The sequence below is a fragment of the Alternaria infectoria genome (assembly GCF_024043175.1).
Source record: "Alternaria infectoria strain BMP 0036 chromosome Unknown scaffold_3, whole genome shotgun sequence".
NCBI classification, from domain to species: domain Eukaryota; kingdom Fungi; phylum Ascomycota; class Dothideomycetes; order Pleosporales; family Pleosporaceae; genus Alternaria; species Alternaria infectoria.
Window position 1 is genome coordinate 1,622,278 of NW_026250692.1, and position 25,284 is coordinate 1,647,561.

At 52.4% G+C, this 25,284-nt stretch overlaps 9 protein-coding genes and 1 non-coding gene across 10 annotated transcripts; 5 read left to right on the plus strand and 5 right to left on the minus strand.

The window, feature by feature from the left end:
• Nucleotides 1–17: 17 nt before the first annotated feature.
• On the plus strand, nucleotides 18–2,351 carry J4E92_002789 (uncharacterized protein; the record flags this gene model as incomplete). The annotated part of the gene is made up of 3 exons (XM_051494190.1): nucleotides 18–524; nucleotides 625–679; nucleotides 727–2,351. The coding sequence occupies 3 exons, from the start codon at nucleotides 18–20 to the stop codon at nucleotides 2,349–2,351; spliced, it is 2,187 nt and encodes a 728-aa protein (XP_051355869.1).
• Nucleotides 2,352–2,873: 522 nt separating this feature from the next.
• J4E92_002790 (uncharacterized protein) lies at nucleotides 2,874–4,208 on the minus strand (the record flags this gene model as incomplete). The annotated part of the gene is made up of 2 exons (XM_051494191.1): nucleotides 2,874–3,782; nucleotides 3,843–4,208. The coding sequence occupies 2 exons, from the start codon at nucleotides 4,206–4,208 to the stop codon at nucleotides 2,874–2,876; spliced, it is 1,275 nt and encodes a 424-aa protein (XP_051355870.1).
• Nucleotides 4,209–5,681: 1,473 nt separating this feature from the next.
• J4E92_002791 (uncharacterized protein) lies at nucleotides 5,682–7,237 on the plus strand (the record flags this gene model as incomplete). The annotated part of the gene is made up of 2 exons (XM_051494192.1): nucleotides 5,682–5,942; nucleotides 5,993–7,237. The coding sequence occupies 2 exons, from the start codon at nucleotides 5,682–5,684 to the stop codon at nucleotides 7,235–7,237; spliced, it is 1,506 nt and encodes a 501-aa protein (XP_051355871.1).
• A 2,715-nt stretch (nucleotides 7,238–9,952) lies between these two features.
• J4E92_002792 (uncharacterized protein) lies at nucleotides 9,953–10,455 on the minus strand (the record flags this gene model as incomplete). Its single annotated transcript, XM_051494193.1, has 2 exons — nucleotides 9,953–10,308; nucleotides 10,371–10,455. The coding sequence occupies 2 exons, from the start codon at nucleotides 10,453–10,455 to the stop codon at nucleotides 9,953–9,955; spliced, it is 441 nt and encodes a 146-aa protein (XP_051355872.1).
• A 2,542-nt stretch (nucleotides 10,456–12,997) lies between these two features.
• Nucleotides 12,998–13,383, plus strand: J4E92_002793 (uncharacterized protein; the record flags this gene model as incomplete). The annotated part of the gene is made up of 2 exons (XM_051494194.1): nucleotides 12,998–13,005; nucleotides 13,056–13,383. The coding sequence occupies 2 exons, from the start codon at nucleotides 12,998–13,000 to the stop codon at nucleotides 13,381–13,383; spliced, it is 336 nt and encodes a 111-aa protein (XP_051355873.1).
• Nucleotides 13,384–13,687: 304 nt separating this feature from the next.
• J4E92_002794 lies at nucleotides 13,688–13,775 on the minus strand. The gene has a single exon. It is a non-coding gene; the product is annotated as a tRNA-Cys (tRNA).
• Nucleotides 13,776–14,109: 334 nt separating this feature from the next.
• J4E92_002795 (uncharacterized protein) lies at nucleotides 14,110–15,351 on the minus strand (the record flags this gene model as incomplete). Its single annotated transcript, XM_051494195.1, has 1 exon — nucleotides 14,110–15,351. The coding sequence occupies one exon, from the start codon at nucleotides 15,349–15,351 to the stop codon at nucleotides 14,110–14,112; it is 1,242 nt and encodes a 413-aa protein (XP_051355874.1).
• A 491-nt stretch (nucleotides 15,352–15,842) lies between these two features.
• J4E92_002796 (uncharacterized protein) lies at nucleotides 15,843–16,838 on the plus strand (the record flags this gene model as incomplete). The annotated part of the gene is made up of 1 exon (XM_051494196.1): nucleotides 15,843–16,838. One exon carries the CDS (start codon nucleotides 15,843–15,845, stop codon nucleotides 16,836–16,838), a length of 996 nt encoding a protein of 331 aa, XP_051355875.1.
• Nucleotides 16,839–17,105: 267 nt separating this feature from the next.
• Nucleotides 17,106–19,042, minus strand: J4E92_002797 (uncharacterized protein; the record flags this gene model as incomplete). Its single annotated transcript, XM_051494197.1, has 2 exons — nucleotides 17,106–18,937; nucleotides 18,985–19,042. The coding sequence occupies 2 exons, from the start codon at nucleotides 19,040–19,042 to the stop codon at nucleotides 17,106–17,108; spliced, it is 1,890 nt and encodes a 629-aa protein (XP_051355876.1).
• A 564-nt stretch (nucleotides 19,043–19,606) lies between these two features.
• J4E92_002798 (uncharacterized protein) lies at nucleotides 19,607–24,657 on the plus strand (the record flags this gene model as incomplete). The annotated part of the gene is made up of 3 exons (XM_051494198.1): nucleotides 19,607–19,828; nucleotides 19,990–21,934; nucleotides 21,989–24,657. The coding sequence occupies 3 exons, from the start codon at nucleotides 19,607–19,609 to the stop codon at nucleotides 24,655–24,657; spliced, it is 4,836 nt and encodes a 1,611-aa protein (XP_051355877.1).
• Nucleotides 24,658–25,284: the final 627 nt, after the last annotated feature.

A 25,284-nucleotide genomic window follows, 5' to 3' on the forward strand; every position in this document is an offset into this window, starting at 1 on the left:
TAAAACACCAACTCGAAATGTCACTTGCTGTTGCAACGGCAGCGCCCACCTTCAGCGCGCTCAACAAGCCCCAGAAACGCGCGCTCATTCTCCGCGACCAACTTCGCTATGTTGACCCAACGCATCTGAACACATTCATCGAGGGCCTAAGCAACGACGAGCCACCCACATACACCAGGGTCAATGGTGTGGTCAAGCCTGATCTCGTCTTTGTTACCCTCAAAGAAGAGGCCACTCGTTTCGATCTCGGAAATGTCATACTACCGGAAGAAAAGAACGCCATACACCGTATCTACCTGGTGGTGGAGGATAACCAAGTCCAGATGCACGTTGAAGATCCATTGCCTCTGGAGGAGGATGAACTCGATTCTCATCCCATTCATGGTTTCATTGCTCGTGGTATGCTACCTTTGTTCAAAGAGAAGTATCAGATTCTCTACATGAGGGTGAACAAGATCAACGGAGCGAGGCGGGCTGCTTACAATATGCCGTACCAGGCACCGGTGCTGTTCGATGACGGAGAGGTATGTCTGCCCATTCATCGTTAGCTTTACAAAAGCTATCGCAAGACACTGCTTTCAGATGAATCGAAGCATTTGAGTACTGTTGACTAACATCAAATAGAGTCTTACTAGGCTCAATCCAATGAAGGCTGAGAACGATCGCACTTCTACTCACAGTAAGTGTAAACTACATCATGAACTTCTAGCGCTGACAATTGAACAGCGAGGAAGTCACGAAAGCGGCGTCCGAATGACGAGGTTATTCCCCATATCTCGAACAAGCGCAAGCGCGCTGGTCTCGACATAATTCCGGAGGATGTGAAAAGTAACATCTTCAACACCATCCCAAGCAACATCAAAGTCGACCTCTTCAATTCTGTCGTCAAGACCGCGTTCCCCAACTTCAACAACCTCATGATTGCGTCTTGGAACGTGGTCACGATCTACTCTTCTTGTGGTAGTGACTTTCCGGAATTACACACAGCCATTGTCGATCTGAAGAGTGTCCTTCAAGATTTCGACGAGACTTTTGGTCAACGCGTCGATCGCGTCACGCCTAGTTACAGGCACGACTTTGGAGGGCCTTCGAGGGATCGTGAAGATGGAAACGGTGACCGAGACCGCGATTCTACCTACGATCAAAGCCGTCGTCGCGATCACCAAGACAAACACAGTCATCGCGATGGAAACAACTCCAGGACTCCCGTTCCCTCCTTTGTACGAAACGGGGTAGAGAACTCTGAACAGCTCGGCAATGCCACTGCCAATGATTCGGCCCAGTTCGAAGATGACATGGAAGTTCCTGTCGACGACGTCGAAAACATTGACGACGTGGCGGAACCTAAGATGTCACCACCACACGCGCTCCAGTCGTCTCAACCCCATGGAGATTCAGACGATGATTCAGATAATGATTCAGACGACGATGATGACGAAATTCCTCCTGTGGATCCCCACTCCACTCGTCGACTTGCAAACCAGAGCGTGGCTCGCCACTCCCACCCAAAGCGTACCCCAGAAACCCGTGATAGAGGAAGCGTTACTACGTCGGAAAAGCCATCACCAGGCCCACAGTACACTCATGCTGCTCGCGAGGTCAGTGGAGAGCCTCAAGAACAGTTTGTCGACGAGGCAGATGCTGAGGACAGTGCTCTTGTCAAATCTCAGACAGCAGGTTCAGAACTGGCGCGTCGTCGCGAGGAGTACGCGTCCTCTGTGCAAAAGAAGTCCCAGATCGAGGCCCCCACTACTAAGCCAAAGGCTGCATCTAGCCCCCGAAATGCAGCGATTCCCGAGCAACCGCTTGTAGACGAGGCCGACTCCCATGCCGAGCACGACCAGCCTGTACCACAGCTCGACGATAGCCCCCCTGCAATTCCGACTTCCTCTTCGTCAAGTTCGCCAAGTTCGCCACCCCCACTCAAGAAGAGAAAGAAGGATCGCGAAGCCGAGTACAGTGTCGCCCAGCTAGAAAAGAAGTACCAGGAGCGCAAGGCCCACATCCTCTACTCTTTCCAGAACGACATGAACAAGGTGCCAGCGAAGGCCCGCAAGAACCTTCGAGAGATGGAGGTCCTGATCGAGCAGCGCAAGAAGTATGAGGCGCAGGAGCAAGTTGACAAAAGCAACAGTAAATCTGGACAGACTGCGCGCCCAGGTACCACCGCCGGTGGCATGTTCGGCAACTACAACACCAAGTCCCTCGGCAAGTCTATGCTGGGCCCCAAGAAACCGACAGGCATCGCGCCAGTGGCCCCGATGTTCCCGAACGGCATTAGAAAGGACCAGAGAGATAGTCTTGCAAAAGGTCCGCATGGCAGTACTCCTCCGTACTCCCGCGGCCGTTAACATTCTATGATTACTAAATCAAACAGAAGCACCTCGCAAGGAGAGAGTGCAGTTTAAGTACCTGACGAAATATATCGACCGGATGTCTAATTGACACGTGGAGACTCCGGGGGGGACTCAAAGCGGGATTGAGCTCTCGCATAAGAGTACAAGCGTTTGGCAGCGTCGGCTCAGTCGAACATGGATGGAGTCGAAAAAGCATTGGTTACACGTCGGCTCTCGGACAAGGCGGGTGAATGTGTGGAAGTGTGGTGAGGTCCATGAGAGGCGAGATTGGTTAAGCGTTGAATTGCGAACACGACGTAACAGGTGGTGGTGTGAAGACCCTCAAGACCAGTCTGCGTGCAGCAAGATCAGCGAGAATGAGAAATCGATTGTACAAACCCCCCTTAAAACTCCTTACGCCGCTCATCCTATAAGCTCAGTGGTATCTTTTGAAACCTCTAGAACGCCATGCCATGCTGTCCGATATGAATGAACGCCATATCCCTATGCAACCCACTCAATCTTCCTAGTACAGATTTACTCCGCCTTCTTACCCAACTCCGGTCCCCAAAAAGCATCAGACTCCTTCTCATACCCCTCCCTCGCCAACTTCCTCCTCTTCGCCTTACTCTCCTCCAGCGCATCCCCCTGCACCGCATCCCTCTTCTGCGCCTGATTCAACTTGACCAAATCAACCTTATCCGGATCCCTACAACTCTTCAACTTCTGCACCAGCGTCTTAATCTCCGCTTTGTGCTTCGCTTCTTTCGCCTCGCGCTCTGCCGCCGGCAACGACGTATTGACATAAAGCCGGTGGCTCGAAATGAGCGATGCGCAGTTCTGCAGCGTAGTAAGGAGTTTCGCGTGGATAGGACTGGACGTGGGGACTTTGAGAGAGAGGTAAAACAGCGTAAGCGGTTCGTCGGCGAGGAGATGAGCCGCGAGCCAGATCTGCGAGGGCGTGTACAGGAAATACGCATCCGTAAGCACAGCAACCGTACGCAGCGTATTCGTCGCAGCACCATACGCCGCATTCACCCTCTCCTCGACCTTCTTCTCCGGCATCTTCATCGCCTGCGCCCCCACTTTCACGGGCACCGCACACATCTTCGCCTGCACCTCCTTCGCGCCCGCCAGCTCCCCCGCAGGCCCTTGGTACTTGCCCCGCGCCATGTCGAGCATCTCCATGTGCCCGGCTTTGATGGCGCGGAAGGGGTGGCGCACGTCGAGGTTGTAGCGCAGCGACTGCACGATGATGTATTCCGGGGCGAGCACGTCTTCGGAGGTTACGGCGCGGCCGGCGCCTTCGGCGTAGGAGGAGACGTGGATGGGGAAGAGTTCGACTTTTGTGGCGAGGAACATTATTGTGCGGAGGATGTTGTTGACGTGGTAGGTCATGGGCGAGTTGTAGAGGTAGAAGCGGCGGAGGAATTGGATGCATGTTGCCTGGGGGTTTTGTTAGTGACTTTGTCTCTTCCTGTTTATATTTGAAGGTTGGGGACGTACGACGACGTTCAAGGGAAAGCTGTAATGGTTCCCTAGGGCGATTGCGCGCTCGCAGAATTCGTTTACTATCTTCAGCTCTTCCTCTGCCGTGAGGCAATTGATCTCCGTCACCGTCTGCATACGCGCATCTGGTGTATTTGCGCCGCTGGTTCCACTCCCATTCTCTTTATCCATACCCGAATCGACTCCATTGTTGTCTACGGCGTCGATGCCGCGCTGGGCTCTTAGACGCGCGACATTGGCTTTGACGCGCTCGGTGGCTTGCACGTTGATCTTCAGGCGCTGCGCAGCGAGTTGCGAGGCGGTAAATGACCAATTGCGGAACTGCGTGGAGCTGCGGTAGAGGTCGTCTTCGGTGAGCTGCATCGTCGGGGTGATTGGCCGGCGCTGGGGTGGGCAGAGTTGGCCTAGGACGCGCACTTGGGTGGTGAGAAGGGACGTCGCGACGCCATGGCAGGTCTAGCCGAGGCGCGCTTCCGTTCCGCGCTGACTTTCGTCCCGCCAGCACTCTCACCTCCAAGGACCTTTGCCTGACTCTATCATATCTTGCATCACGTATCGCACCTTGCAACCACCCCAGCACTATCGAACACGATGTTCTTGACGGCCTTGGCTGTACCTGTCCATCACCCAGGGTGAAAGCCATGGCAGTACCACGACCGTGGTCCTGTCAAGTTACTAGCGACTTGGAAGTACGCGATGCATGCAGCTTCCAGGCGAGCCCCATCGTGGTGCTGTCTGTAATGCCCTCAATTGTGCTCAAGAAAGGCATCAATTGAGCTCAAGCAATGCCCATGGGGAACGCTACAAGAGACTGTCGCCCCCGCGCCCTCGGCCACGTTCATTCCGAATTTCCCTCAGTCGCCACCTTACTCTCTGCCTCATCTCCGCCACCTATGCTGTTCAACTCAACGACTCCCATGCCAAGGCCGACCATGGAGATCGCCCTTCCGCTTTCCCAGTTACGTACTCTCGAGATAAGGGCCTCGGTGCCGCCGTAAACGTCTACCGATACGCACAGTCGGTTCTTCACTTGTCCCGGCCTCTATTATCCAGCATTTTGGGCCGAAATGAGCACAGTACGGTGTGCCTCTCAGCTTCAAGCACATTTTTGAGGACCAGAATTGCGACATCTGACATGCGTTTCCCTCTTCTGGGAAGTCAGCTTGAACCCCCTCGTACACCGACGTACAGCATCACTCCGGTTAAAGTCTACCATCGGCTTACACGCTCACCACCTTCTCTAGAATCGATAGTCGGATTCAGAGCTCTCTGCAGTCATTTGGTCGTGGTGGTCCAGCAGCTCTTGGCAACCAAAGCAGCTTCCTCTTCCGGCTACGCTATCTACCAATCTCCGTCTCCGCGCGAGAAGATCCCACTTTAGCTTGCACCGCATCTGCTGTAGCCCTGCCTTGTTCTCGGCCACCAGCCCTGCAGAATACTGGGGTACACTAGCCGTAGCTCCAGCTCCCATGCTCGAATCCAAGGCGGAATGCTTGCCAAGCATCACACGGCTCTCGGCGTACATGAACGGTTGCCTGCGAAAAGCACCCCCAAGAGTCACCAAGGCGCGCCCAGCACTTTACTGCGTCTAACGGCCGCTGTCGTTTCTTCTATACGGTCTTGGTTGCGGCTGCTAACTTTTCGGAGTACCTACGATAGGAAGGTATACTCATGATAGTCATGTGCGGCGTCCTGCACGAGTCTGCATTCTGGGAACTCGGTGGTTCCGCGAGTGTGGTGCAGAGACGCAAAGATGTATAAAGTGCTGCTTCCTGCTCCCAGGTTCTCGGTTCATCATCAACTGCCAATTGTCAATCCGCAGTCTTGTTCGATACGATGAAGTGGGCTACTATCACCACGGCTTTGTTGCCTTTGGTCGCCGCTCATGGCTTTACCCACCAGCAGTATGCCTCTGGAGAGGTTATGGACCTCATGATGTCCGGAAAGGAGGCTGCTTGGGCTAAGCAGCGCGCTGCTGGCGCCTACGACAGCAAGCGCTGGAACGGTTTCTCTAAGAAGAGGACCAACAAGAACAAGATTGAATGCAAGCACGGCCGCGTTGAGGCTGTCAAGGGAGATGCCGACCAGACCTACAAGGTAAGCAAGATGCAGATCAATGAAGATGCGCTCAACTGACAACATCACAGTGCAAGAACATCGACATGTACGACTTCAAGACGCACGAGGAGCTCGGTGATGCTATTGGTGAGGGAAGTGGTTCCTGGGGTTGGTCGCACAAGGGCCGAGACTTCATTGCCATCGGTCAGACTTACGGTGCCTCCTTCTCCGAGGTCACCAAGGATGGTCAGCTCGAGTACCTTGGTCGCCTTCCTGCCAACAATGACTCCGTCATCTGGCGTGAGATCAAGGTTGTTCGCGACAGCCTCATCGTCGGCTCCGAAGGTGTCGGCCACCATGTCCAGGTCTTCGACCTGAAGAAGCTGCTCAAGCTTTCCCCCAAGAAGCCCTACACTTTCGACATCAAGACCGACACTGCTCTCGTCGACATCAACCAGGGTATCAAGGGCCGCACCCACACCGTCGTCGCCAACAACGAGAAGAACTACGCCGTCGCCTGCGGTGCTGGCGGTCGCCCTGGTCGCAACGACACCTGTGCCGGTGGACCCATGTTCATCAACATGGACGACCCCACCAAGCCCTACGTCTCTGGTTGCAACGGTCAGGATGGCTACACTCACGACGCCCAGTGCATTGTCTACCGTGGACCTCACAAGAAGTACTACGGCCGCGACATCTGCTACGGCTACAACGAGGACACCCTGACCATCTACGATGTCACCAACAAGGTTGGCTTCGGTAACGCTGGTGCCATCATCTCTCGCACTCCTTACGTCGGTGCTTCGTACACCCATCAGGGTTGGGTTCTCGATGCCATGTGGCAGACCCACATCGTCATGGACGATGAGCTTGACGAGGGCCAAATCGACCCCAACCGCACTGCTGTCGACTCTCCCGCCAAGGACGGCTTCGCCGTGACCTACATCTGGGACATCCAGAACCTCGAGAAGCCCGTCGTCACCGGCTACTACAAGACCACCACCCGCTCCGTCGACCACAACCAATACGTCTACGACGGTCTTGACTACCAATCCAACTACCAAGCCGGTCTCCGCATCCTCGACGTCTCCAGCATCCCCAAGTTCCCCGACGGCTCCAAGGTCAAGGAGATTGCCTACTTTGACGTCTACCCTCCGGATGATGTCAAGCCCGGCGGCGGTGACGCTCTCTGGGACGCTGGTACCTGGTCTGCCTACACCTTTGAGTCTGGTTACGTTGTTATCAACACTATTGACCGTGGTGTCTTTGTTGTTAAGCAGGCTGATGTTAAGGGTAAGAGGAGGGGTCAGGGAAAGTACTGGGGTAAGCACTAGAGCGGACCTGGTAAGATAGATGCCATGCGCGGTAAAAGCGTAAGATGGTAATAAATAAATGAAATGTTCAAACAAATAATTTAACCTCCACCCGAACACGTGCATGATCCGTGAAAATAAGGCAGTCATCTGGTATGGTTTCGCAACGAACGCTATATGCAATTCGATGTCAGGCCCTGGGCTTGGCACTGGAAAGCATATATAAACAGCTAACATTCTCATCTACCTTTTTCTTTGCTTATCAACGCCTTTTTATCTCGCGTTACCAAAAAGACCAAAGATGCATGGCATGTCCTGTTTCCCTTTTCTTTCTTCAAAATACATCGCTCATTGCGCCATGGGGTCACGTCTCCCTCTTTCAAAACTATCACCATAAGGACCGAAACATGATCCGGCATCGTTCATTCAAAAATCATTCACGACGTTCTCATGAGGTTGAGTCTCTGCAATTCCACACCAGAAACTGCGAAGCAATGGTATTATGATCGGCTTTCCGTGGAGCGCTTTCGAATACGTACATGTCAGACCGACACGTATCTTGATGCCGACAAAAAGAAACCCAAGGTTCTGCATGTGCTTCTAAACGAAAACCAAGCTACAAACTTGTCATGAGCGGTCAATCCACCATTTTCCATGCTTGGATATCTCAAAACCATGAAGTCTGATTCCGATGGACTTGTGGAGTGCTGTCTGTCGATAGCAAAAGATGAAACAACTAGAATCATGGACTGGCAGGGCGTTGAGAGCGGGTACAAATATCTCGCTCAGTGTCTCTCTTGCATTCTTCCTTCACAACATTTCCCCGAGGATATACACCAAAAGTCCTGCGCTCGCGGGCCATGTCTTCCTGTCTTCCGAAAAACCTTTAGAGGTGGTCCGGATGTCCAAATATACAATCCGAAATAGTTATGCTCCTGTGCGCTTGTCCAAAAGGCCTCAATCACCGGCAAATGACCTGCGCTTTCCAGTAGCTTGGTCTACTCATAAATATCCTACACATCGCGTATGCGACTCTTTCCACCACCTATTCTGCAATGCGGAAGTACCAAAATTACGAAGTCAATGAAGAATGTTTGCTGTCCAAACAACTTCGGAAAGCACTGGATGTGTTCTTCTCTCTTCCTCCGTCCAAAAATGGGAACAAACAAAGACATGAAAGACGAGCTGAAATCAAAATCCAAAACGATCTGGAATATGTGTCTGTGCTGTTGCCGTCCTCTCTAGTCAAAATGCAAAGTCTACTGGGCTTTCGTCGATACCGAAGATGAGGCTGGGTTAGAGCATGAGGGATAAAAGACTGGTGGTAAAAAGACGACAAAACAACGTTGTGCAGAGACGCGCATCTTTACATCATGTGATTGTCGCAGTCCTTTCGAACGGCTCCTTACACTAGTGGGTATAAATACTCTTGTTTTTGTACACACTATCTTCTCTCTCTCATCGCACACTTGGGTGTTGTGCATTCTTCAAAAACCATATTTGACGCATCCCATGTCTGTGCTTTCCCCTCCTCTTTTGTAACAAAACTCCACAATGAAAGCGCTATGTCTTTGCCTCGCTTTCCCGCCTTCAAATTACCTTGCTCGCTTCCCCCTCTTGTCTTGTCAGAAAAGTTTCGAGTGCGCGCGCATGTGAGAATTACCCAAAAGACGAGGACAAAGAGAACATGTTCTGACCGGAAAAGACCATCAGCTCCCGACATAGAAGCAGACACATGCGGCTGTAATCTACTCTTGGGGGCAGACATATAAAATCTCACGTCAACATTGACCTTCTCTCCTTCTCTACAGTAACGATTTACGGATTACTTCTAAAACGCGAACGCCGGTTTCGATGGACTGCTCGTCTGCTTCTCCAAAACATTTACGAAATGCTTGCATGAGACCCAGTCTTTCCCACCAAAATCTCGCAAACTCGACTTCATGATTTACTCCTCTTATGGGCTGCACATAAAAACTGTGTAAGCCCGGTACATGACTTGGCCCTCTCGAACAAAACCTTGATACCGTTGAGACATGTGCCGGCGGATCGCTGAGAAGGTCAGCTAGCCGTGATCACAATCTTTGGACCTATGCTTTTCATGGCTCTGTGCAGCTATAAAGTACTCCCATTTCCGCGATGAAGTCCGTCCCTCTTCAATATCACTATCCCTTTCTCTCCACCAAAAACTAAAATATGACGCCGCATGAGATTCTTTCGCTGGAAATGCGCCAGACGATGTACGATGTCGCCTTCTGGCCTTACGACTTCAAACTTGGATTGTGTCTCTCCATGACCTGAAAATGTTTGAGCTTCTCGGTGTGATAAGAGTCAGCAACATTCACGACAAAATTCCTGTTCTTGGATGTCGAAAAATGCGGATAGGGCAACTGCATGCTTGCGGTTGTCGAACGTCTGCAGGAATATCGCTATAAAATCTTCTTTCGGTTGTAAAGAAGATTACATCGAGAGCTACTTCCAACTCTCAGATACCAAAAGTACTAGACCTCCCTCCCATGGATTCGTTCTGTTGATCATGTTCGGCTGTTGTTTGAATAAAAGGACCCGATCAACGTTCAAATTATACTTTCTCCAAAGACGATTCGCAACGGTGCCGTAACTTCCTACAGAAAGAGCTCTTGCACCTGTTCATGTCCTGAGAGTTTCGTAAATCATAATCATACTACTTACCGCCGTATCAATCTGCATCCACACGCATCGAGTGCACTTCAAACCTCAAAACCAGTACATCCCCTCCGTCTCCCCACCCTCCTTCCCAACCTTCAACTCATCCAAGCACTTCTTCAACCGCTGCGCAGTCGCCTTCCCATACGCCTCATGCTCATTGAAATCCGGCATTTCCTCCTTCCTCGTGATATCGGTGCGCACCCAAACCATCTTCTCATCCCCACAAGAAGCTTTAATCTGCGCAAACATCTCGTCGTTGAAGCCGCCTCCAAGAGCCACAGCAGCAGGCCGCTGGCCGTAGTTCATGGAGCCGATGTTGGGGGTAGGGTTGGCTGGTGTTCTGAATAAGATGATGTGAGGGATGGAGATGATTGCTTCTTCGACGGAGAGGTTGATGTGGATTACTGGATGGATGTGTTAGTTGGATACGTATGTGTGAAGTTTAGCGCAAAGTATCGCGGCATACCGTCGTATTCTGGTTCCACGCCTTTGCGAACAGCCTTTGCGATGTTTGGGTTCCTGCCACAGACTACGATCGGGATGGCTGACATTGCGGACGTGTAGAATCTCGGACGCAGTCGGTAGAATGATGAGTTTTGTGCGGTGCCGATGAAAGTTGGTCGAACTATAGATTGATATACACGTCTGACGATCATGTGATGCTGACCAGATTATGGAGAAACGGCGTCTAGATGCAGGTGTGTGCTGACGTGGGCGTGGCTTCGTGTTGTAATGCTCCGGGGCTATGGTGTCTAGTTAAATCCGACGCTAGGACGAGATGGTTTCCAGCTCATGGCGGAGGTGATGCTGTGCAACTCCTCTCATCTTCGACACCGTTCCCATCGACATGCGCATCGCTAAATCGTCTCCGACATGTACCCGATGTGCGAAGACGCAGGCCGAAGGTGGTGACGTTCTGGTCACTGGCTGTGCGTCTTTCGGCACGTTCTTCCAGATGTCGTCACCAGCGGGGGCCCAAAGTATCGCGAACGTTACTATGAGTTGAACTTTTGAGGTCGCCTCATTCGGTTTTAAACATTGCTTAACGAAGGGAGTAGCCGACCATAGGATTAGAAGAGTACTAGCCTCCGACATCACCCTGGTCGCCACGACTGTGCCGCAAACCACCCCGCGCTTGATATCGCATGTGACTGCATTTGCCAACCCACCATCACATGGTAGGCAATCGTTTCTCTAAATGTACGCCCCTTCAAATCCTTGCATGGGCATGAATGCGCCTCGTCCTATCCTCAATCACGTACCCTGTCAAGTATCAGATACACAGCAACACAATGGCTACGGAACAGTGCCTCGAATCAACTCTCCCCATCCTAGGCTCACCATTCGTGCCAAAAGGAGAAGAAGATGATGGATTGTGCGAAGGATGCCACGTGCTGTCGAAAGAGGAGAAGCCTCCATCCCATGAGACTTACCAGTACCGCGCCTTGCACAGGCCACAAGATACCATCAGGCTCCTCGCATGGCCCGCAGACCCCAAAGATGTAGCCCACTTGCTCGAAGCCTCAATTAATGACCTTTCTTCATACGAGACGGTGTCTTACGCTTGGGGCCATGGAACCGGATGGCCACTCGAATTGAACAAGAATATCGGCACGGCCACGGATAGCACTGTTCATCATCCTGCCAACGTCGATAAGTCGACTTTGAACGTCAGCGTCACAGTATCTCATATCCTTCATTTCCTCCGGCCTGCGACAGGTTGGCGCTTACTCTGGATCGACGCAATATGCATCAACCAAAGCGACAACGCAGAAAAGTCTCTCCAAATACCTATGATGGATCGAATCTATTCAAAAGCGGAGAGAGTAATCATCTGGTGCCCACCATGTAGAATCCATCTAGCCAAAGATCTTGAGACGGCAATTGATAAGCTCAACAGCTGGAAGGGTCGTGAGGCCGAGATTCTCGAAGCTCTCAACAACGGATCGTTTGGTGATGCAGCCTCTGAGGATCGACAGGAATGGCTGCCATGGAAATTACCACCTACACATGAGTTCCACATCTCAAAGACCTGTACCGATGCTCTTAACTGCGTGATGCGCTTGCCCTGGTTTGAGCGCGTCTGGACTCTGCAAGAGCTGATTCTGGCTCGAGAGGCAGTGATATATTTTGGCCCCAACACGCTGAGATGGGAGAAACTTATTAGCGCGTGCCTCCAAGCGCATACCTGCGATTTTCTGGTAGAATGCAGAAGAATTGCAGAACTCGATGTCTTGCGTAACCTTTACATGGAGTCGGGATCGATCAGTAAGGCAACATGTGGCAGGGAGCTTACATATCATAAAACCCTGTAAGTCTCTTCCGTGCAATCCGTGTGGGGGTTCTGCATCAACGATGATGCGTAAGTTCTGACTGCTCGCAGTGCAAATATCCTGCGCATCATTCGCCCCCGCAAAGCCACGAACCCGCGCGACAAGGTCTATGGGGTAATGGGTTTATTGAGCCGACACAACATAGCCAGCCCAGGTCTCATAGTGGATTACAGCCTTCCCGTTCTACAGGTGTATCTCTCTGCCTGCGTTGCATGCATGGAAGTCCAAGGAGCTCATGCAAACATCACATTTCTCCAAGACGCTGGCTCAGTGGCGACAACCAACCAGGAGAGGCCACACGCTCGGATTACCTCACAAGGAGAATATTCGCCTTCTTGGATCCCAAACTGGACAGAAGCGTTGCCAAGATCATCAGGTCTACTCATGGGATGCCTACAGGCGAACGGTTCGTCAGTCTCGAAAGGGAGGGCATCAAACGCGACCATTCTCGCCCGACATGAGCACGTCGGCAGATCGGAAAAAGGTCCTTGCTTACGGGTTCAGGGAGTACGCGTCTTAACGATTCAAAGCTTTATCCCACGCCGTGGCAACGACTCGTTCAGCGACTACTATGACCTTCTGGACAAATCACATTCCATGTACTGCAACACAACGCTGTCTACCCAGCACGCATATTCTTATGTCGCGAGCGCGCATATACATCCCCGGCGAGATGATCAAGTATTGCCGCAAGGCACTAGCGTCTGGTCGTATATCAAAGGTGATATAACTCCTCCGGACTGTGATTTGGGGCAAGACAATGCTGCAGTCAGGTCTACAATGGGAAACGGTAAGACAGACGAACCAATCTCTCGTAGGATGCATGGCAGGATCGAACTCGAAGTCCCAGAATCCATCAACCGAAAGCTAGAACAGGTCGAATGTCGCGCCAACGACGGAAAGGAAAGTTCGGATTTCCAGTGCTTCGTGAGCACGACTGGTTTCATGGGCCTCGTATATCCTGACGCACAGCCCAGAGACGAGATCGTCATCTTATTTGGGCTCGAGATGCCCTTCGTAGTCCGACCAGATGCAGAACCTGGGCATTATCAGCTCATCGGCGAATGTTTTGTTTTAGGTCTAATGGAGGGTGAAGCGATGGAAGGACTAGAGTACTCGCAGGTGGAAGACATCTATCTGTGTTGAACAAAGGGTTGCCGCGCGATGAGTGAAGGTTATTTGGGAGGCATTCGCTCCGAAAGAAACGCTCTGGCAACGCGCTGCGTATCTTTTGTAGTAGGATCATGAAGCGGCCTATCCTGTTTTCGTTTGTCCCTGCGACGTATAGTGTCCAAATGTATGTACGTCTTGCCCCACCATGCTCACACGCGGCGCAAAAAGGTTGCCACAGCCCTCAACCACGCACCACGACGCGCCAGCTCTGGACACCCTCGCCATGGGCAAAAAAGAAGACACTGGCAGCTTGCCAAAAAGTCAAAAAGAAGCATTCAGGGCCGAACCGGAGTCGAACCGGTGACTTCGGGAAGACGGTTTTTGGTCAACTGCAGTCCTACACTCTACCACTGAGTTACCGGCCCGTGAGTTGTTTCGATGAATGATTCAGTGATTTGTTATATTATATTGTTGGGTTAACGCGGATGTCGTGGAAGGGAGACTAAGGGACGAGATGGAGATCGAGACGTGGTGTGTGAGGCAGTAGCGAAGGAGGGGCAGTGGGGCTACCGCTGAGGGACGGTGATAGGCTGCGGGGCCCAAACTGTGCGCTAGATACGATCCTGTCTAAGCGTGGTCACTGTACCTAAATACGCTGAGCATGCGGTACGAGAGGAAAGTCAAACGCGTTACCTGCGAAGAACGCGTATATATGGGGTATCATCTTGCGCATCGCACCGTCCTGCCAGTGCAAACTGTCTAAAACTCCAACTCCTCAACTTCCATCCCACACTCTTCACACCTCTTCTTTGTCATACCGGTCTCAGGGTCAAGCACACTCCTGCCCCACTCGTGCTCATGTCTGTCATATCTTCCCTTTATCTTCTGCCCAAACTGCGCATCGCCGTTATCGCCTGCTAGCCGCGCCCGCTTATACGCTTCCACTCTTGTCCTCTTCTTCAGATCTTCGAGCTTGTTCTTGAACTTCTTTTGTTTCCTTTCCTTGCTCACGACCTGTCGCTTCGCATACTCCTCATCTAACGCCTCTGCCGAACCCCATTTCTGGGGGCTGAAGGCATAGGCTTCGACTTGCAGTCGTAAGAACAGTTGCATGGGGTGGAAGAATTGTTTGTGTGGGTTCGGTCGTTCGAGATGAGGGAGGAGTTCTTCGTCTTTGAGTTCGGGGTCGGTGAGGAGGTAGTCGTCTCGCGCTTCGGTTTTGGTGAGTAGGGAGTACTTGTCTGGGAGTTTCTCCCTGCAGATACTGCATACGCCAATGCCAAATATGTCCTGCCATTTCCAGTCGATCTCCAGACTATTGCATTCTCGGCATTTGCCCTTTACGTCGCGCTTGCCGTCGCCGTATTTGCCTTTGAATGTACCGCTTTCGATCTCGGCGTTTTCAGCAGCCTCGAGCAGCGCAGCTTCCTCGTCTTCTTCTTCCTTGCCATTGACGGTGTCCAAAATTGAGATACCCGGCTCGTAAGGTCCGGCTCGGTTGGCGCGGAGCTTCCGTCTTATGCGCTCCCTTTCCCATTCTACCATTGATACGCCCTCTGGCTTCTGCTCCTCGTTCTGTTGCCCTTTCCGCATAGCCTTATTGTGCGGGTCGTCTACGGTACTCAGGAAGCCACCCTTCGTGTCCGTCATTTTGCTGAAGTCGTAGTCGATGAAGTCTGATCTCGCGTACTTCTTCGCCGGCTGGATATAATCGTTCGAGGGTGGCTGTATGAAGCCATTTTGGTCGCGCTTCTGAGGGGATGCTGCAGCCGCATTACGAAGGGTGGCTGGAGTTTGCGCGGCAGTGATGGACGAGTATGCGCGCTTCGCACCTGCGACCGGCGCTGGTGAAGGTTTTGAAGCTTGTGTCTGTTGTGCAGCCGCCTTTGCCCTCAGACGAGCCTCTTCCATGCGCCTGATCTGCTCTGGCGTGGGCGGATTTGGCGGGAGCTTGCCCGCTGAGCGAGTCGCTCGTGGCGGCGTTGATGGTCGTCCGGACATGTCGAGATGATGGGAGGGTTCAGATGTGGTTGTGGTACGCTTGCTCGTACTCGAGTGAATCAGTCAAGAGTTGCCTGACAGGAGAGCTAGAGGCGCGCAAGTGGCGAGTGTCATCGGGGTTAGAGCGATGCGGAACCGGGACCCTTGTTCCTGAGCAATGATGTACGCCAAGAGATCTCACGATCTGTACCTTCCGATGCGCGTCTCAAATCACTATCCACATGCTAATGAAGTCTGCAAAATCGTTTCCAATCTTCCATGATGACATATTTGTCGCATCCGGAAAAGGGCGGTTTGCCATGCTGCGCCCTTAGCAATCCCCTATGACTCTTACGTGTGGCTGTGAGCGGCACAATTCACAGCGGCTGTCATGACGAACCATGGCACTCTTCACAGAGTGGACCAGCACACAGTGCTGCTTGGTTTAATGACCGAACATCCCGCATAATGTTCTTGCCATCAACTCTCCAAAAACCATTTCCTGTACTATCATGTCAGACGCGAGCACACGTGCGCACGTGGCGAGCTCGCTAATCCCTACCGCCGATCCCCAAGAAAATGTCCAAACCTCAGCACCGGAGGGCAGCGAGTACAGCAGCGACGAGCCCACAACCGCAGCCGCAAGACGAAGGAAGCGCAAGCAGCTTCGCAAAGAAGAGCGCAAACAAGAGAAGCAAAGGCACGACTCCGCCCTCCCTACGCCCACACATTCCGACACCGAGACACCAACAAACCAACCCCGCAACCCGCCGAACAAGCCACCAAAGCAGAACCCAAAGTCTGCTGCCAAAGCCGACGATTCGTCCCTGTTCATACCACGATCGCCCTCAATGGCGAAACCCGCCGCGCAAACCGCCTACCCCCTCCTCATAGCCTCCATCGGCAACCCAGGCGCAACCTACGCCAACACGCTCCACTCCGCTGGCCACATCGTCACCTCAGCCCTCGCAGAAGCAAAGCGCTATGGTCCCTTTCAAAAGGGCATGTCAGGTCTGATCTCAAAACCTCCAGCTACACATATGGCATTCGGCCTCACCGGTTACCGGAGAGTAGCGACAGACAAAGACGCAATGGACGACTGGACATTTTGGCAATCCACATCGTTGATGAACATAAGCGGGGGCTCAGTAAAAAAGGCGTATAGTGAGTGGTTGCGCGGTATACGGCAGGCTTCCGGGAGTGCCACGTTAGAGGGGAGGTTGGTTGTTGTGCATGATGAGCTTGAGTCTGCGTTGGGGAAGGTTACGATTCGAGACGGTGCCGCGAGCGCGAAAGGGCATAATGGTATCAAGAGCTGTCAGGGAAGTCTTGGAGGCGTAAAGTGGTGGAGAGTGGGCGTTGGGATAGGGAGGCCCGAGAGTAGGGATCCCAATGTGGTGAGCAAGTATGTGCTAGGTAAGATGACGTCGTATCAGCGGGCGCAGTTAGAGAAGACTACTATACCAGTGTATAAAGCTTTGGAGGATATTGCTTCAGGTAAGAAGTAAGATCTTTGCACGGGGCGATGAAGCATTTCTAAGGCGTTTGGGACGATACCCTATGAGACACGGTAGAGCGCTCTGCATGAGAAGCAACAATACAATGTATGGATATTCAACTGAATGCTGTAAACGATGAAGCATGTGAAGGTATCGTGCGATAAACCAGAATCCAATGCTCAGGGCAACACCATACTCCGATAACATATGTCTTGAACATATTGATTACTCAGACAAAAGACGCAACACACTCCTACGCAAAACGCCAGTGAACGATCAAGAACCAACAATCGTAGTACCGTTCTTCCTCAGCCTCTTTCTCTCTTCAAGTCTTCTTCTTGCTTGCTCTTTGCGGTCAACAGGTAACATTTGGCTTCGGTCATGCTTCACTTGCGCAGAACCTTCTGCATGGTGTGCTGTAATTTTCGAGAGGTCAAACTTGTTGTCGGTAGGAGCATGATGAGATGACGCGTTGGCTTTGGATTCGTCCAGCTTTTGCCTTTCGTCCTTCTTCGATGGGACAGAGGTTGCCTCGAGCTCTGAGACGTGTGTCGCCTTCTCGGTAGCACGTTCTCTGCGTCTTGTGGGTTCAGCCTTGTGGTCGGGAACCGTAACCTTCTCGTTTGACTTGGTTGTCTCTGTCGACTTTACGTGCGATACAGATTTCGATACTCGATGTTGCTTTGGTGGTGGGTTCCACTCGGGCCGTGAGTATGGCTGACCAGTAGAAACCGGTAGAGCCATTTTGTCCATTTGCGCTATCGAACTGTTGTTGATCTCCATCCATGGATCAAGACCTGGCGATGGTACAGGCAACGGACTGGAAGGTGGGATCGCGACGGGAGACTTTGGCGCATAATTCTCATCAGGTGCGACTGGCCTGCGGATCTTCAGTGGCGATCTCTGCGGTTGCTCTTGCTGAGGCTGTGCAAGCGCTTTCTCCAGAGTGATCTCGAACGGGCGTGCCGGTGCACGAGGCGATCGGCCTAAGATGATAGAGGCTTCACCCTCTGCTGTTCCAAGTCTAGACGGGAGCACTGGTCGGTTCAAAGTGTCAGGGATCGTACCACGACGGTGACGGCGGGGCTTGGGCGACGAGTTCTCCTTGGTAGACGAAGCCATGCTGTTATTGGGGGCGAATGACACTTCAGGATCCATATCTAAGCCACGCGTTGGCGATCGTGGGTTGTCCTTGTTCGCATCTTCGTATATCTCGAATGGAGCTTTGTTCTGTTGAAGTTCAGAGGTTGGTACCGAGCCTGAAGCTTCCAGGACTGTGATTCGGGCTTTCAGCGCTGCGATCTCGATGCTCGACGACATGCTCTCGGCCATCGCTTGACGTAGCCTTTCCTGGAGGTCCTTGTTTTGTTGTTCCAGGTCTCGCTCCCGTTGTCTGTATCGCTTGCGCTCCTGCTCGAGCTTGGTAGATAGTTCCGTGGCTTCGCCGTCCTTCTTCATAGCGAACTTCTTCGCCAGCTGCTGCTTGGCAATGACCTTCTTCATCTCCTTCTCGCTCTTGTCCGCGTAGCTCTCGTATTGCTCCTTCCAGTATTTTCCAGACTCCGAACGCGGGGCACCCAAGTCTATTGTGATGTCGCTGTCGTCTCTCGCCTTTGGTTTCTGCCCCGACTTCGGCTGTGTGGTTGTCCGCGCGTCAAGGAGGGCTTCGGTGAGGCGGGTGCGTGGTCGTTTGTCACTTTCCGGGTCAAGCTTCAGTTGTGTGCCAGGTGTCCAAGGGCTCGGGAACTTCCCGGGGCAGTCACTGGGTATGCCGGTCTTGCCAATGTTGCCGCGCTTGCCTTCATTGTCTACCACGTGCGACCCAAACGACACCTGCTTCCTTCCCTTACTTGCGGTACCCGGCGTCATGAGGATGCCGCCTGGCTGTTTCGATGGAGAGATGGGCGGCCCACTCTCTTTCGGCGCGGGGAGATTAAATGCTTTTGCGTTTGCTGCATCTATCCTCGCCTTCCTCTCGCTCTTCTTGGAGGCATCTTTCGCTTCTTCGGGTGCAGGCGTTCCAAATATGGCGTGCTTGAAAGCTTTGACGGCGAACTGATGAGCGGGCGTCTCGGGAGGTTCGATAAAGGTGGACTCGTAGTCATTTTCTAAGACTATTAGTACGTCTCTAGACGCGTGGCTCAGTGCGGCAAACCAGGCTGGAGATCTTCTATCACGTTCGTGATGCGCGGACCGGTAATCCACGAGAACATGGCGAAGCGTGGGTCGTCGTCGTGAGGCGAGAGAAGAGAACTAAGAGGGTTGGTGGGAGGATGGGGATCGCATGCGCCGTGTGGATATTTCCGTGTGTTTGTTTGGCGGATTGTTTACTCGCAGAAAACGAGGGCTGAGGGTGGACTGGACGCTTTCGTGCACTTCGTATAGTTCCAGATGAGTCGCAAACACCTCCAGGATAGCATGCGACAAGCTGCTAGCGCATCGTCAGGGTACGGGAAGGTGCGGTGCTGTTTGTTGTGCCTGCTCGTCGATCTCGAGACATGAGGAAGTCGCGTCCGGCGGCTCTGCTGGCGCCTGCAGGGATGGCGCGGAAAGGAAGGGTAGCGGGGCGTCGCCAACATATCGCCCCCACCGACCGCTACTCGACGTGCGCTGGCCACGAAGTCTCTACATATCGCCATTCTCATCACTTTTCATTCACTACAAATTTTTAAGATCGAGATGTCTGCAGTGTGAAGGGCAGCGGCTACGGCTGCTAGTCTCTCCGTCAATACCCATACTATATGACGGCCTATTCAATCAACCACCAGTAGCCCACTATGGCACCGCTAAGAACACCCAAGAACAAGAAACAAACGCACAATGCATCCACGCCAGGAAATGATGACATGGGCCCAACAAGTCCGCTCGGGGAACCGCGACCTTCGCTGGTCTCGCACACCTCGGAAACCTACGAGAAGGCACAAGAAGATGAACGCGAAGTCTTGAAGGCTGTGTTCATGGACGACTATGAAGAATCAGAAGCCAAGGGTGCATGGAGCGTAAGTACAGAAATCTCACCGTTGGAGTCGCCGTTTAGAATCTACGCCCACACGGCCTGGAGAACTGCGACAACGTACCATTTAGGATGTGTTCAAGTTTTGCACCCAAATTGTGCAAAACCAGAGTATTCGTCACTAGACCTCCGCTAACTAGATGGCAGAAAACTACAGATCGCGTCTTGCGCGTCAAGTTGACGTCTTTCTCTAACGAAAACATCTCCATCACGCTTTGTGCGAAACTTACCGCTACTTACCCCAAGACCCTGCCCGAACTTTCCCTGGAAGACTGTGGCAGCCTTAGGAAAAGCACGTGGGACAGGCTCTATGGCCTGCTCAAGTCTCGACCTCGTGAACTGCTAGGCGAGGTGATGATCTACGATATTGCGACGGCCATTCAAGAGATACTAGAGGACGAGATTGCTGTCCGTGAGACGGACGGTACCTACGAGAACCTGGATGCCGAGCGTGCAGTACAAGAAGCCGCTGCTGTCGAACATCTAAAGCAACAGGAAGAAGAGTTACAGAAGAAGCGTGACGAAGAGAAGGCTGAGGAGGAGCGTCTTTTGCAGCAGATGGTAGGTGACGAAATGCGCCGAAAAGACCTGTTGGCAAAGCGCAAGAAGCACCGTGTATCCGCCAATACTCCGCCTTCGTACTTTCCCAGCGCCGAGAGTAACAACTACATTTCATTCGACAGGACGATCGTTATCCAGCACGAAGACACGACCATCCAATGCAGTGGCGTTGAGAATCCGCTTCCTTTGCGCTCTGGCCCTTTGACCGAACAGCTATTGGTAAAACCGGCCGGAAGCACAGCAACGCTTACATTAGTACTAAAACGTGCTCGGGTGGGAGGCGGAAACGCTGCTGCTGGCCCACAGCTCAAAAAGGCCGTTATGGAATTCGAAGACGAGATGGAAGAGATCAAGCGACTGCGACAAGGAGCCATCATGGCGGTGCTGGAGTTCAAAGTAGAGCATCTACCCGATTCCGGATGGGAAATTAGCATCCTCATGGATCACGCCGACAAAGGATCTTTAGGCGAGCGGCTTGCCGACGATGGACCCCTACCAGTCGCAAGAGTTCGTTCCTGGACCATCGAGCTTCTAGAAGCACTGGACTTCTACCACCGCAATGGTATAGTCCATAAGCGCATTCACCCTCACAACATCCTGTTCAAGAGATCGCCCGGTGGTGGAATCACAGTATTGCTAGCCGACGCCAGCTTTCAAGGCTCTCTTTATCATCTGCGAAGCTTATGTTGGGATGAACAGCCGATGAACATTGTAAGATCGTTCTACTGGATAGCGCCCGAGCTGTCTCAGGATGCGCGTCACACCCGCAAGACAGATGTATGGGATCTCGGCGTCACGTTCCTTCAGATGCTCTTCGGCCTCGATGTGCCTGAAAAGTACAATTCGCCCAAAGAACTGTCCGATATTCTTGGCTGCTCCGAACCGTTACAAGAAGTTCTGCGCAAGTTCTTCAAGCCCGACCCCAAGAAACGATCCTCAGCCTTTGACCTCATCCCATGTGAGTTCTTGCGCGACGATGTAGACGTATACGAGCGACCCTCCACACCCGTACGTTCGAGGAACTCTTCAACTTCATTAGGTCGGTATAGGCTGCGACGAGAGTCTTCCTCTGGTGTTGTTCCGTCATACTCACGATACGCGAATGACTGGGCCGAACAAGGTCGCTTGGGCAAGGGCGGGTACGGCGAAGTCGTAAAGGCCCGTAACAAAGTCGACGGTCGTCTTTATGCTATCAAGAAGATCAAGCAGAAGTCTGCTGCAGCGTTAAGCGAAGTTCTTTCCGAAGTCATGCTACTTTCGCGGCTCAACCACAGCTGTGTGGTACGTTATTACACCGCCTGGCCAGAGGCCGAAGCGGATGATTACTATGACTCGGCAACATCAGATGGCGACGAGTCTGACTGGGAATCGGACGTTTCTCCAGGCACGACTACGACTGATGGTGGCGCTCACGGAAGAAGCACTGGTGGTTTAGACTTCATTAGCTCCAGTGGATATCCCAAGATCGAATTTGGGTCTGACGCAGAATCGGAAGATGACGTCGGTGCAGTAATCTTTGGCTCCGACTCAGGTAAGCAGCCAATGACATGGAGCGTTATGTATACAACAAGCTGACTGTAGGCAGAGGATGATGCAAGCATAGGGCCACTCTCGCCAGTCAAGAAACGCGCCATGTCCGACTCAACACCTGCAAAGCCCTCGAGGTCAATCTTGTACATTCAAATGGAGTTTTGCGAGAAGCAGACACTCCGAGATTTGATACGTACCGGACTTTATGACGATCCAGACGAGTACTGGAGATTGTTCCGGCAAATTCTCGAAGGGCTCGCTCACATCCATGGCCACGGTATCATCCATCGTGATCTCAAACCTGACAACGTCTTCATCGATATGGCTAAGGTGCCTAAGATTGGTGATTTTGGATTAGCCACCAGTGGCCAGTATCAGAGACCTGACACAAAGTCCTCCAACGGTACACAGGATGGTGGCGACATGACGCGGAGTGTCGGTACTGCGCTTTATGTTGCTCCTGAGCTCAGCTCAACTGTTATTGGCGACTACAACAACAAGGTGGACATGTACTCCATGGGCATCATCTTCTTCGAGATGTGCTTTCCTCTAAGGACTGCTATGGAGCGCGACAAAGTCATTCGATCGTTGCGGGAGCGGAAACATGATCTTCCACAGGAGTTTGAGACACCGGAAAAGTCATTGCAGGGTAGCATCATCAAGTCACTCATCAGTCATCGCCCTTCAGAGAGGCCTGGATGTACGGAGCTTCTGAGAAGCGGCAAGGTGCCTGCTCAGATGGAGGACGAGGCCGTCAAAGAAGCGCTCAAGGCCCTATCGGATCGAAACTCACCACACTACGCAAAGATGATGGCTGCTCTTTTCTCACAAAAGCCCGATACGCAAGCAAAAGACCATGCTTGGGATCTGAGCGCGACCACTCAGAAGATCAAGGCCAATGATGTGCTTCTACAGAATCTCGTGAGGGACAGATTGGCCATGGTTTTCCGGAGCCATGGCGCTGTTGAGATACAACGTCAAGTTCTACTACCCTGGTCGGACCATTATGCTGACACAAAGGTCGTCAAGCTTTTCGATCCTTCTGGAACCCTGGTCCAGCTACCTTACGATCTGACATTGCCGTACGCACGTAGCATCGGTCGAGGTGGGGCGTTCCTAGAGAAGACTTTTACGATCGGTCATGTCTACCGTGACGACTACACCGGAAGTGCTCCACGTAGTAACGGCGAGGCAGACTTCGATATACTGTCCTACGATACGCTTGACCTTACTTTGAAAGAGGCAGAGGTTCTCAAGGTCGTCGATGAAATCATCGATGAGTTTCCTTCATTCCGGTCAACGCAGATGTGCTTCCACCTGAATCATGCCGATCTGTTAGATATGATCTTGGAGTTCTGCAGAATCAGTGTCCCAAAGCGCGCGGCAGTCAAGGCAGTCCTTAGTAAGCTGAATATCGGGAAGAACAACTGGCAGTTGATACGCAACGAATTACGGTCCTCCGACATTGGTATCCCATCGACATCGTTAGATGACCTGGCACGCTTCGATTGGCGCGACACCCCAGAAAAGGCCTTCGCAAAGCTGCGGCGACTATTCGAAGGCACTAAGTACCTTGATCGGACTCACGTCGTCTTTGCACACCTAACCTCTGTTATCAGTTACATGAAGTTGTGGGGCGTGAAGCGCAAGGTCTACATCAGTGTACTGAGCAGCTTCAATGAGAAGTTCTATTCCGGTGGCATTCTCTTCCAATGTCTGTTCGACACAAAGCAGAGGGAAGTGCTTGCTGCAGGTGGCCGGTACGATAAGCTGATCGAAGAATACCGCCCGAGAGGCTCGAGTCATGCACATCCAGCGGCTGCTTACCACGCTGTTGGTGTAAACTTGGGGTGGGACAGACTTGTCAACTCGATGAGTCGGTATATCAAGAAACCCGAGAAGTCGACGTTCTTGCGGAAGCACGCTGAAGAAGACACGCCATCCATCTCTTGGATGCCACGACGCTGCGACTGTCTAGTCGCTAGCTTCGATCCGAACGTCCTGCGTTCCACTGGCATCAAGATGGTAGCAGACCTCATCGCCCACGGCTATACCGCCGAACTCGCCGTCGACGCGCACTCCATCGAAGACATTTTACGTCACTATCGCGAAGACAGACATAGCTGGGTGATCGTGATCAAACACGGCGTCGCCCCTGACAAACCGGAGCTCAAAGTCAAATCCATCGCAAAGAAGGAAGATACAGATTTGCGCAGCACCGATCTCCTCAACTACCTTCGCAACGAACTCCGAGACCGTGAAGAACGCGAGGGAAGCGCAGCCCGCCTAATCAAAGCTCCACCACCAACCTCAAGCAACACTTCCAACGCGTCAAAAGCGAACGTCGACGTTCTTATCGCCCAGCACCGATCCAAGAAGAGCAACAAATGGTCTATCGTTGAAGCCGCACAATCGCGATCGACAGATCTCCTTTCCGCGTTCCAATCCGCACCCATCGCTGCTATCGAGTCAAAGGAAGAGGTCATGAACCTGCTCAAGGAGACGCGTCTCAGCGAACCAGATTCATGGCGCTATTTCATTCAGAAGATGCCGCTCGCTGAGAGGAAATACCTGCAAGAGCTGCATGACTTACTGCTAGGTTATAGGGCGAAGTGGGTAGAAAACAAGGGCGAAGGTGGAACAAATGGAGAAGGAGCTGTGGGAAAGGCTTTCGTGTATAATTTCAGGACTGGGGGGTGCTTGCTGTATGATTTGGAGAGCTGATACATACTCGGAACGCGTGCCGATAGAGAGAGTTCCGAGATTGAAGATCCCCGAAGTAATAATATTATTGCTTGACTAATGCCAGTACCTAGGCGCGCTGATGACGTCACACAATTCAAAGGTCAGCACTCTGGCATCAGAAGCAACGTTTCACATGCACGCATGAAAAGACACGACACAGGGTACTTCATTGTGGTGGAATGCCGTGCAGATGGCAGGGAAATTTGAGCCTGGGCAGTTCACGGTGGACAAGGCAGGTAGGGGGAAGCTCGAAACCCCCTAAGTCTGCGGCTCCGCCTGTATTTCAGCGCTAGGCTCGACGGAGACGCCATTCACATCGGGCAAGCACTGGCTGCTGCTGCTACGGCTGAATCTTTCACGTCCGCGGGGTGTGGCTGCCGCTGCAGCATGGTGCACCAAAGCACTGGTTCTCATTGGTAGACGGATCAGTGTGGCGCGTGTAGTAAGGTATGTGACAAGCGGGAAGTTCGGCACGACGCGCTGGCACAGCCAAGTTGACACACACGCTTGCGTATGGGCACTTTGATAGCAGTTGCACTACATGACCGTTGAGCTCTTGGCACTTTTGAAGCTTCTCTAGATACCAATCGATACGCGATCTCGCGC